Raw genomic sequence first — 12,473 nt, forward strand, 5'->3', positions numbered from 1 at the left:
TAATGTACTAGTAGCCGAATTGCAGCATATGCAGGATCGTATCCATGATGTACAAATACCAGCCAGAGAAAAGGAATTGTGTAAGAAGAACTTTGCTCCCCACCGTTTGCCTTATCTGCCGTATTGTCAATCTTGGGGGGGGGGGGGCATGGAGATCCCCTATACCCCGTAGGCAAATAGCCACAGATGTCCGTCTTATCACAGGACATGAATTTCCAACGGTTTGTGCGGGTGAGTGAATGGCGACACAGACATCTGTTTTTGATGGTATTGTGCGACTTGTCTCCTCTTGCATGTTTGTCTATGCAGACAGCCAAGTGGGGTCCGGGAATGTTTCAGTACGAGCAGGACTGGTTGGTGACCACGTTTGAACGCTGCGCAGTAAGTGAATAACTTTGCACCTCTGACCTCACACTAGCTGGTTGTTTTTCTTTGAGTGTGGTCACCGTACATCCATCAGTACCAAGTCTCTGTATGGTGTGATTCTGCCATCCAGTACCTTTGGCCTCAGATATCATAGAGTACCTCGGTATATAGTACTGATTTGGATTATTCTGGAGGCGTGTGTCACACTGAAGTTTCATGGAATGTATGCATCTCCAGTGCTGCCAAATAATTTTCGCCCAAAATCGGACACCCTTCATCGCCAAGGCTGGCCACATGGTGCGAATTTTTCTCCTCGGCAATTTTTTTACAGAGAATTCAAAATATCACCTAAAACACCATGAAATTCGCTTCGTTGCCATGGTAACCCCAGAGTTGTCATGAATTTTGTAATGATGAGTGTGGTCGCACACTGACTCTGTACAGACTGTCAGTGTACATGCCATCCAGCCTGATCCAGGCATGTTACTTTGCACTTCCACAGCCAAGCGCTTGCCTTTTTAGAAGCAAATGTACAGTGATTTTGTGCCTTCAGTTGCGCTGAAAAGTGAAAGTACAGGACTTCTGCATAGGAAAGTAATGATCTCCGACATTTTAGCTGCTTTTCGGACGTTTTCCTTTTCGGACCGGTTTTCGGAAGAGCCTTCAAAAATCGGACACTGTTCGAAAAATCGGACGGTTTGGCAGCACTGCATCTCTTACCCACCTGGACTAGAACCGTCCAGGTTAAAGATGCGACCGATTGCGAGCAGATTAACTATTCGCGCCCTCAGAGTATTCCTGATGTAGACGTAGTACTCATGGCGGTGGTTTCAATTGTGCCATTCTCTAACCCTGCAGTACTCTCAGACGGATATCTATGCATCACGTAATTATCTTGCGTACATGGCCCAAGGCGCAGCGGATGTCAACGCAACTGTTCAGTGAGAAACTGCCGGAAGCTATCATTTGTCATAACATGTATTTGCATTTTTTGTTTTGTATGATGCCCAATGTGACAATGTGACTGTATCTGTTAAGTTCCTGGCGAAGTGAATTGGGGATATGATTGGGGATATTGATTAGTGCAAAGGGATGTCTGATGATCCTGAAGATTGTAAGCTTCGAGCCCGACTAGCATTGAGTGTGCTCTTTTTGTTATGTTCTGCTGACCCCGCTGACCCTGATGACCCTGCCGACCTTGATGACCCTGCTGAACCTGCCGACCTTGATGACCCTGCTGAACCTGCCGACCCTTATGACCCTGATGACCCTGATCACCCTCCTGACCCTGCTGACCCTGCCGGCCCTGCTGACCCTGCCGGCCCTGATGACCCTGCCGACTCTGATGACCCTGATGACCCTGATGACCCCGATGACCCTGATGACCCTGATAACCCTGCTGACCCTACTGACTCTGCTGGCCTTGATGACCCTGCCGACCCTGATGACCCTGCCGGCCCTGATAACCCTGCGGACCCTGATGACCCTGCCGACCCTGATGACCATGCCATGCCTACCCTGATGACCCTGATGACCATGCTGACCCTGCCGACCCTACTGACCCCGACGGCTCTGCTGACCCTGCTGACCCAGCCGACCTTGCTGACCCTGCTGACCCTGCCGACCCTGATGGCCCTGCCGACTCTGATGGCCCTGCTGACCCTCATGACCCTGTCGACCCCGATGACCCTGCCGACCCTGATGACCATGCCATGCCTACCCTGATGACCCTGCCTACCCTACTGACCCCGACGGCTCTGCTGACCCTGCAGACCTTGCTGACCCTGATGACCCTGCCGACTCTGATGGCCCTGCTGACCCTCATGACCCTGCCGACCCTGATGACCCTGATGACCCTGATGATCCCGATGACCCTGATGACCCCGATGACCCTGCCGACCCTGCTGACCCTGGTGACCCTGCCGACCGTGATGACCCTGCCGATCCTGATGACCCTGATGTCCATGCTAAGTGCCGGCCCTGATGACCCTGCTGACCTTGATCACCTTGATGACCCTGCCGACCCTGATGACCGGCTGACCCTGCTGACCTTGATGACCCTGCCGACCCTCCTGACCCTGATGACCCTGCCGACTCTGATGGCCCTGCCGACCCTCATGACCCTGCCGACCCTGATGACCCTGTCGACCCCGATGACGCTGCCGACCCTGATGACCATGCCATGCCTGCCCTGATGACCCTGCCGACCCTACTGACCCCGACGGCGCTGCTGACCCTGCAGACCTTGCTGACCCTGCCGACCCTGATGACCCTGATGACCCTGCCGACTCTGATGGCCCTGCTGACCCTCATGACCCTGCCGACCCTGATGACCCTGATGATCCTGATGACCCTGATGATCCCGATGACCCTGATGACCCCGATGACCCTGCCGACCCTGCTGACCCTGGTGACCCTGCCGACCGTGATGACCCTGCCGATCCTGATGACCCTGATGTCCATGCCAAGTGCCGGCCCTGATGACCCTGCTGACCTTGATCACCTTGATGACCCTGCCGACCCTGATGACCCTGCTGAGTGCCGGCCCTGATGACCGACTGACCCTGCTGACCTTGATGACCCTGCCGACCCTCCTGACCCTGCTGACCCTGATAAAACTGCCGACCCTGATGACCCTGATGAAACTGCCGACCCTGATGACCCTGCCGACCCTGATGACCCTGCCGACCCTGATGACCCTGCCGACCCTGCTAACCCTGCCGACACCGCTGACCCTGATGACCCAGCCGACCCTGATGACCCTGCCGACCCTGATGACCCTGCCGACCCTGATGACCTGCCGGCCCTGTTGACCCTGCCGGTCCTGATGGCCCTGCAGAGTGCCGGCCCTGCTGACCCTGCTGAACTTGATGACCCTGCCGACCCTGATGACCCTGCCGACCCTGATGACCCTGCCGACCCTGCTGAACCTGATGAAACTGCCGACCCTGATGACCCTGATGACCTTGCTGACCCTGCTGACCCTGCCGACCCTGATGACCCTGCCGACCCTGTTGACCCTGCCGACCCTGATGAACCGGCTGAATCTGATGACCCTGCTGACCCCGATGACCCTGCCGACCCTGATGACCCTGCTGACCCTGATGACCCTGCCGACCCCGCTGACCCTGCTGACCCTGATGACCCTGCCGATCCTGATGACCCTGCCGACCCTAATGACCTGCCGACCCTGTTGACCCTGCCGACCCTGATGACCCTGCTGAGTGCCGGCCCTGCTGACCTTGACCTTGATGACCCTGCCGACCCTGGTGATCCTGCTGACCTTGCTGACCCTGCCGACCCTGAGGACCCTGCCGACCCTGAGGACCCTGCTTACCTTGATGACCCTGCTGACCCTGCTGTCCCTGATGACGCATGTGATAATGCCATGAGTAGTGTCAGCAATCTCTATGAATGCTCTACGTACCTCCATACCAGCTTCTTTGATAAACAGGTAATCCTCTTGGTATATCCAAGTGTGTAAAGCAAGAAAGTGTGGGGACCAAGTGGGCAGGAGAAGTATAGAATTGTTGTTACACCACTTGCTGCTAGACCTGGTTGGATGGCAAATGCCGGATAATGTGTTATGTTTATGTGCATGAATGCCTGTGTGTTCATGCGTGCATCCGTGTGTGTGTGTGTGTGTGTGTGTGTGTGTGTGTGTGTATGTGTATCCCTATCTGTGTGTGCGTGTGTGCGTGTGTGCGTGTGAGTGTATTTGTGTGTGTGTGTGTGTGTGCATGCGTGTGTATGTGTGTTCATGTTTATATTTGTGTGTACTATTTGTGTATGTGTTCTCACGACATAGATACTGTATGGCATTGCCCAATCACATCCTCCAGTCCACTGCACTACAGCCTGTTACTCTGGTGAGTGGAGCGGCAGTGTTGGGTTATGAAACGTGGAGAAGAAGATGTAGACAGAAAAATAGAGGGGGGGGGGATGCGTGTATGCATACATGCAGGTTTCATAATGGAAGTATACTGGGTGGTGGTGGTGGTGGAGGGGGACTGGAGATACTGAACTTCCACATTGTTCATGTTTGTCTGGTATTCTTCTTTCGCTGATTATGTTTTGCAATTTTTTCAGGCTCGTGCTTCTGGTGATTACTCGGCAAGCAGTGAGCAATGGGCTATTGGTAAGTCTTTAGCACTGTGTGACCCTATCAGTGCCGTCGGTATCAGTGCCGCCGGTATCAGTGCCGCCGGTATCAGTGCCGGTATCAGTGCCGCTATCAGTGCCGCTATCAGTGCCGGTATCATCTATCATTGGAATTAGGTATCATAGGCATCATTGTTGTCTCCTTGCCATCTTTGGAATTCGGCATCATAGGCATTAGTGGAAGTGAAGCAAGACCACTTGGTACACCTCCATCAGCGTTTTTAGAGGTTGGCAATTAGAAACAAAGCTGAGACCGGTCAAGGAGAGCCTTGCCAATTCTTGGCTTTTTTGATTTTGCTTTCTTGCATTGCATGCATTGCATTGATACTGCAGACCAGGACTTGGGTATCCACACATATGCGGCAAATCAACCATGTTTTAAATCGACTTCTTATCCCACACGGTGTTTAAGTGACTGCCCAGTTTAGTTGGACAGAAGTCACCCATGGTGACAGTGATCCCTCCCCATGTGTTAGATATTGCATGCGTCTTCACTCTGTACATTGACTCTTGATTTGACGGCTGCATGCATCTCTTGTATTTATGGCTACTGTGTGTTACCGTCGGACAACATTACGATTTATTGTTACATGTACGTTCTATGTCAAGTCAACCCTGTTATGTTCCCATTCGTTTCAGTCTAGTTCTATACTTACTGCCATGACTTGTCCCGTTTATGGTTATACAGTCTTCTTCTTTTCCCGTCGTATTGCTTTCGTTTACCGGAGACTTCTACGGTATGTCTCTATTCGCCTCCACGATGTCCTTATCCTGACACTAGCATTTTCTGCGTCGCGTACGGCTGGTGGGAATATCTACCCCAGCCGTCGTGATGTAGGGCTTCCTCATCATTACTACTTGGAGGACAGTCACGAGTTTGAGTATCTCTGATACTAATGATAATGATTCTTACTGAAGTATGAGGAGAATTGTTTCCGAGTGGAAAGACACTGAGTGTCTATGTGTAATAACTAAATGAGCTCAACGAAGAGCCAAAACGTCCTTTAGGATTCTACTACTACTAGTACGGGCAGAACCAGAGTAGGATCTCTAAAATTGGTCCTTCGAGCCGGATTCAATGGATGCGAGGTCGAGAAAGGCTGACCAGAGTGTCGCCTTCGCCAGAGCAAGAATCGCGGTTCTGAACGATATCGAAAATGGATCACCTGTAAGTGCTGTCAACCTGTCACTCGTGGAGCTGGACCTAAAAGTACATTGCTTGCTTAGTACATTGCGGGAGGATCCAGAGTTGTTCGAGGAGTATGTAGCAACACAAGAAATGTATGCAAACACAGTGGCTATGGTTAGTGAGTACATGTACGGAATTTGTTCAAACTACAACAGTTCACATGCGAGCTCTATAAGTGGTGTACAGTACACCCGGAATGCCGGTAAGGTGAAAGCATACTTAGCGAGTCTAGATAAAGACACGGATCACGCACCAGGAGCTGCAGGCCTTGTCCTGAGCGGCCATATGCAGCAAACAGACAGCACGAGTCGTGCACAGGCAGACGCACAGGTTCCCGAAACGGGCGAGAGTGCGCCGTTATGCGAACCCGCTGGTGATCAGACGGCTTTACAAGGCTATGGTCATCATCAAAAGGCAGATACGAAGGATCGGCAAGAGTATCCAAACGACGTAGAAGGTGCAACTGCAAATAGTGATACAACGTGGGCGAACGCTTTCGTGCCAGACATTGCTACGCCAGTGATTGTTCCAGAAAGCACCGAGTATATGATTGAGAATGCACAGCAGTTCAACACTGGGACAGCACCATTGGCCCACACCAACAACTCCATGGACACATTGTGGCAACCTGGCAAACAGACCCCAGAGACTGCATCGCAACCTGTGTCTAGGATGCAATCACAGCGCACACGCATGCAGTACACACACACACAGCCTTTGTATGTGTCGCAGTCTTTGTCGCAGCCCTTGCCTTCATGTATGTCACAACCATTGTCTGCGTATCAGTACTTGTCGCTGCCTGTGTCGCAGCAGTCGCTGCCCGTGTCGCTGCAGTCGTTGCCGCCGTTGTCTGCGTCTCAGTCTTTGCCGTTGCCTGTGTCGCAGCAGTCGCTGCCCGTGTCGCAGCAGTCGCTGCCCGTGTCGCAGCAGTCGTTGCCGCCGTTGTATGCAGATCAGTCTCTGCCGTTGCCTGTGTCGCAGCAGTCGCTGCCCGTGTCGCAGCAGTCGCTGCCCGTGTCGCAGCAGTCGCTGCCCGTGTTCCAGCAGTCGCTGCCTGTATCGCAGCAGTCGCTGCCCGTGTCGCAGCAGTCGTTGCCGCCATTGTCGGCAGATCAGTCTTTGCCGTTGCCTGTGTCGCAGCAGTCGCTGCCCGTGTCGCTGCAGTCGTTGCCGCCGTTGTCTGCGTCTCAGTCTTTGCCGTTGCCTGTGTCGCAGCAGTCGCTGCCCGTGTCGCAGCAGTCGCTGCCCGTGTCGCAGCAGTCGTTGCCGCCGTTGTATGCAGATCAGTCTCTGCCGTTGCCTGTGTCGCAGCAGTCGCTGCCCGTGTCGCAGCAGTCGCTGCCCGTGTTGCAGCAGTCACTGCCTGTATCGCAGCAGTCGCTGCCCGTGTCGCAGCAGTCGTTGCTGCCATTGTCGGCAGATCAGTCTTTGCCGTTGCCTGTGTCGCAGCACTCGTTGCCGCCGTTGTACGCGTCCCAGTCGGTCTATGTGCCGAAGTCATCGCAGCCTTTGTCTACGTTGCAGCCGTCGTCTATGCCGCAGCCGTTATCACGCATGCTACCGCCGCAGCGGTTTTCCACGCCGCTACCGAGGCCCAGGCCACAGCCGTTGTCTGGGCTACAACAACAGCAGCAGCAGCGGCAACAACTACAACAACAACAACAGCAGCAGCAGCAGCAGCGTCAACAGCAACAATACCAGCAGCAGCAACCCGCGCAGACCAGTTGGTCTGGAATGACAGCCAGCTCAACATCGTCAACAGCAGCACCAACAGACGTGTACCGACACCTGAAGAAAGTGAAGATACCTACGTTTAGTGGTGATAAAACAGCATACAGAACATGGAAAGCAGCATTCTCGGTTTGCGTTGAGCAGCAAGATTTATCGCCAGAGCTGAAATTATTGCAACTACGTCAGTGTTTGACGGGCTCAGCATTGAAAGCGATAGAATCTTATGGATACTCAGCAGCAGCGTACACCGCAGCAATCAGGCGTCTAGAACAGAAGTTTGGTGGCGATAGAAGACAGACAGCAGTGCATACAGAGGCGCTGGCGCGGCTACCAGTGATACGAATGGAACGAGCTGCCCAGGATCTGGAGAAGTTCGCTGATCTTCTCCAAGTAGCTGTCATTCACCTAGAAGACGCTGGACGCAGCCAGGAACTTCAGGCTGGTGCATTCTATCAGCAGCTCCTGAAGAAACTGCCACAGTCTCTCTTGACGCAGTACTACCGCCAGATGACAGAAAGAGGTGAAGCGGAGACGGTATGCACTCTGCTGGCCTGGGCATTAAGAGAAGCGGACTACAGAACAACAGCACAGGAGACGCTCACTGGCATCACCACACAGCCTGAGGGGACCGGTACACGCAACAAACAGACCTACAGAGAACAGCCAACGGCAGCAGCATTAGCAGCCTTTACGTCCCCGGCAAGTGCCAGTTGCGTGTTCTGTGGACAGAGTCATGAGACGGCCAGGTGCTCTGTCGTTACAAACACAGAGAAGCGGAAGGACATAGTTAAGAGCAACGGAAGGTGCTTTCTGTGTCTGAAACCGAACCACATAATCCGTCACTGTCAGTCGAAGTTGAAATGCGCCAAGTGCCAACGTCGACACCACACTACCCTGTGTAACTCAACATCTGACAGGCCATCACCTGTAACACCACCCACGCCGCGCTATGAAAAGAAGCCGGCCGCTAACAACCAGTCTAGGGCAGCATCGGCTCCAAGCAAGAAGGAACCTACCAATCCATCCGCCAGCAGCGTTACCCTGTCGTCTGTCAGCGCTCTGACATCATCGAGCAAGGACAACAATATGGTTTTGCTGCAGACCGCTAAAGCTATAGTTGCACCAGGCTTACCAGTGCGAGACAACGGGATCTCTGTGAGGGTGTTGTTCGACGGAGGGAGCCAGCGCTCGTTCGTGACACGTGATGTGCAAAGGCGGCTGGACCTAAAGACAGGCAGGCAGGAATGCTTGAAAGTGAATGCCTTTGGTGAAGGCTCTGGTGGGGACAGCGGTTTGAGAGACGTGGTGAATCTGACCGTGCAGAGTACGGAGGGAGACCCCCTGCCGCTGGAGTGTGTCGTGATTGATGCAATTTGTGCACCAGTCCAGAACCAGCACCCTGCACAAGCAGTCCAGTGCTGCGGTGCGCTCCAAGGCCTCACACTGGCAGACGACAGCGACGGCACAGCCACAATCGATCTATTGATTGGAGCCGATCAGTACTGGCAATTTATGATGGGCAAGACGATCACGACGGCCGCTGGTCCGACAGCCATCCATACGCGTCTTGGCTGGGTCTTGTCTGGTCCTGCATCAGGCACAACTAGTACGACAGGTACATGCCTCGCTACTGAGGTGCACAGCTTAACGACGACAGCGCAGGTCCTTGATAAGCAGCTCCAACAATCCTGGGAGCTGGAGTCTCTTGGAATACATCCAATAACGGAGAATCAAGTCCACGCAACGCTACCTGACAACTTCCGAATCAGCAATATCGAGGAAGTCAAGAACCCGGAATTTGGTGATGTGAGAGATATACACTATGCGCCACATCAAGCCGTTGGTGGAGAAGATAGGACCACGACAAGAGTGCGTGTTGTGTACGATGCGTCATTCCGCTCAGGCAAGGCTCGTCGATCAACGTCTGCCTCAACGCGGGACCCCACCTGCTGGAGAAGCCCCATCTGCTTGAGAAGCCCCCCTGGTGGGGCGGGTTCTTTGAGAGAATGGTGAGATGCGTCAAGCGTTGTCTCAAGAAGATCCTACACCTTTGATTGCAATATCATAAGTATTCGTTGTTGAGCTACAATACATGCATTCGATCAGCCTTATGTACCTCAACGGAGGGAGTGTTAGATATTGCATGCGTCTTCACTCTGTACATTGACTCTTGATTTGACGGCTGCATGCATCTCTTGTATTTATGGCTACTGTGTGTTACCGTCGGACAACATTACGATTTATTGTTACATGTACGTTCTATGTCAAGTCAACCCTGTTATGTTCCCATTCGTTTCAGTCTAGTTCTATACTTACTGCCATGACTTGTCCCGTTTATGGTTATACAGTCTTCTTCTTTTCCCGTCGTATTGCTTTCGTTTACCGGAGACTTCTACGGTATGTCTCTATTCGCCTCCACGATGTCCTTATCCTGACACTAGCATTTTCTGCGTCGCGTACGGCTGGTGGGAATATCTACCCCAGCCGTCGTGATGTAGGGCTTCCTCATCATTACTACTTGGAGGACAGTCACGAGTTTGAGTATCTCTGATACTAATGATAATGATTCTTACTGAAGTATGAGGAGAATTGTTTCCGAGTGGAAAGACACTGAGTGTCTATGTGTAATAACTAAATGAGCTCAACGAAGAGCCAAAACGTCCTTTAGGATTCTACTACTACTAGTACGGGCAGAACCAGAGTAGGATCTCTAAAATCCATGCCTTGCACAGTGTGGTTGTTTGAATGATAACTGCACGACTTCAACACAATACTACACGCCATAGCTCAGTGGTAGAGCATCGTTGGCCATAAGCGAGGGCCCCTGGTCCGAGTCTTGGTGGTGGCAGTCAACCTTTTTCTTCAAACATTTCCCGTTTCGTACTCCATCAAACTTTTGAACACAAGTTCGATGACGTGATTCTCTTCACAAGCGCAGACCCCCCCCCCCCCCCGGCTGAGGCATATGGGCACACCTACTTTCTAGTATGCATGCTGGTGTGGATTGGATGTTGTCAGCCGGTTCTGGAAATGTAGTGGAAACTATAATGAACAGTGCTTAGTGCCGAGTTTGATGCATGCAGCGCAGTCCGGTCACCACACCAGCAAGTGGCTGGTAGGGGTACTGCACAGTCAAAATGGGCAAAAAAAGGTGACTATGAGGTTGCCAGTGGCATATGTTCACCACACAACAGATGTGATCTGGTACATAGTCACCACAACACAGATGTGTGAGCTATGCCCCTGTGTAGATAAAACATCTTCATAATTAACTTTGTGGTTTTCCGCAGTCTCAGAAGCCTATAATGAATTCTTCCGTGAGCAGATGTTCCAAGGAGCAGTATTCTAGAAGTACCAATATCTCGCAAGCGGACAATTTGTTTCGTGTAAATTCTACTTTCAATGTCACTTGTTATGATATTGCTGTTACACAGGCAAGACAAGTCTCCTCTACTACTCAATTGGACTGATCCCGTTTAAGGACTGCTTCCAGACAGTCACCACCAATGAGACTGGCTGTCAACACAAAGGCAAGCAAGAACATGCCATGGTCCCTTTCCATCTCCGAGATATTCATCTGATGATTACGTTTCCGTAATTCATGCCCAGCTTGGTCTTGTATAAAACTTATTTAAAGCCTGTGTGATATAGAAGCATGTCTTGAACAAGAAGCCAGATTTTTAAGATGTACAATCAGCACAGAAGCCTAGGTGTATTAGTGTCAGTGACTCAACGTACATGAATTGAATAGAAGCCTAGCACTGCCTTTGACTTTGATAGGAAAAAAGCCCGACCTCTGTATGTATGCGCCATTACGACATTGGACTGCTCTAGCTATGCAGATTTGTTGTTGCAGCAATAACAGAACATGGATGATAGATGACGTGTGGATGCGTGTGGTTACTTTCTCTTCTTGTAGGTCGCTGTCTGGAGACGAATCCCACGTTGCAAGCGCTGGTATCGACAATGAGTACTGGAGCCATTGCCCCCGGTGATGGCATTCGTAAGTTACATCCTGCTAAGATCACCCTGTAGAAACTAAATCCTAACCTTCCGGTAACACGCCATGCCATGGTGTTCTCCCCGCCAGGCATCGCCAGGCATCTAGGCATAGTAAAACGCTCTTACCCCGGGGGCCCGTCAGCCACGCCACTTTAAAGCAGCCGGAAGAGGGGGGGGGGGGGGGTTAATGCACCAAGTCATCATGTAAGCATCTGTTTCCGGAGTCCTGATTTCCTCACATGAGCATTCGCACATGTAGATGTACATATATCTGCCTCAAGACTGCTTTGGCCACCATGGACTCCATACTCCCCCCCCCCCCCCCCCCCCCCCCCTGTTCCAAAACTACGACCTTATTCAGGGGTGTCGCACACGGTACGGTCACTACGGTATCGACTGTACCACTATTAGACCCAAGTACCCCGTCAATCAATAAAATGCACTGATTTGGGCTCTAATTTTGCAAAATTTTCCGCTCAGCCACCCCTCCCCCACGAGTAAATCTTCAGATGGCTGACCGTACCACACTAAATTACCTTCCGACGCCCCTGCTATTTCAGAAACTCACCCAGTTTCATCTGGTGTGTGGCATCTTCCTCCTTGCTTGACCTAGAAGTCCTGACGTTATCTGTGTAGGCATCGCAGTGCTGTGGAGGGCATCCGCAGCATTCCCGGCTCCTTTCAGTTCGGGTTGTATGTATGTATGTATATTTTTATTTGAATTCGCAAGTACACACGGGCTACAAGCCCAATTACATGGAAGCGAATGCCATAATGAGGCCAATTAAGAAAAAAAGGTGGAGGAAGGAGGACGGTAGCATTAGTGTTGTTGTTTGAAATCAGAGTAGTATGCAACCGCGTGGTAGCGCTTGTTTATCGAGACCAGATTGGGTCAGGCCAGGTTGAGTCAGGCCAGGTTGGGTCAGGCCCGGTCGGGTCAGGCCAGGTCGGATCAGGTCAGGCCAGGTTGGCTGACTCGACCTGGCCTGACCTAACCTAACCAGACCAGGTCAGGTTGGGTCAG

The 12,473-nt window shown here is 52.0% G+C and overlaps 2 protein-coding genes and 1 pseudogene across 2 annotated transcripts in view; 2 read left to right on the forward strand and 1 right to left on the reverse strand.

The window, feature by feature from the left end:
- LOC135817773 (uncharacterized) overlaps positions 1-12,473 on the forward strand; it is a 32,432-nt gene that overhangs the window by 14,593 nt on the left and 5,366 nt on the right. Inside the window, exons 12-17 of the mRNA XM_065331014.1 lie at positions 310-381; positions 1,225-1,307; positions 4,175-4,235; positions 4,456-4,504; positions 10,882-10,977; positions 11,367-11,450. Of these exons, the coding sequence (XP_065187086.1) occupies positions 310-381; positions 1,225-1,307; positions 4,175-4,235; positions 4,456-4,504; positions 10,882-10,977; positions 11,367-11,450 (445 nt within the window). The remainder of the gene's footprint in view (positions 1-309; positions 382-1,224; positions 1,308-4,174; positions 4,236-4,455; positions 4,505-10,881; positions 10,978-11,366; positions 11,451-12,473) is intronic.
- LOC135816476 (collagen alpha-1(I) chain-like) lies at positions 2,188-3,743 on the reverse strand (annotated as a pseudogene).
- LOC135816477 (uncharacterized) lies at positions 4,511-9,460 on the forward strand. Its single transcript, XM_065329674.1, has one exon. The coding sequence runs from the start codon at positions 5,606-5,608 to the stop codon at positions 9,458-9,460; it is 3,855 nt and encodes a 1,284-aa protein (XP_065185746.1). The 5' UTR covers positions 4,511-5,605.

This window comes from Sycon ciliatum, chromosome 5, assembly GCF_964019385.1.
Source record: "Sycon ciliatum chromosome 5, ocSycCili1.1, whole genome shotgun sequence".
Classification (NCBI taxonomy): Eukaryota; Metazoa; Porifera; class Calcarea; order Leucosolenida; family Sycettidae; genus Sycon; species Sycon ciliatum.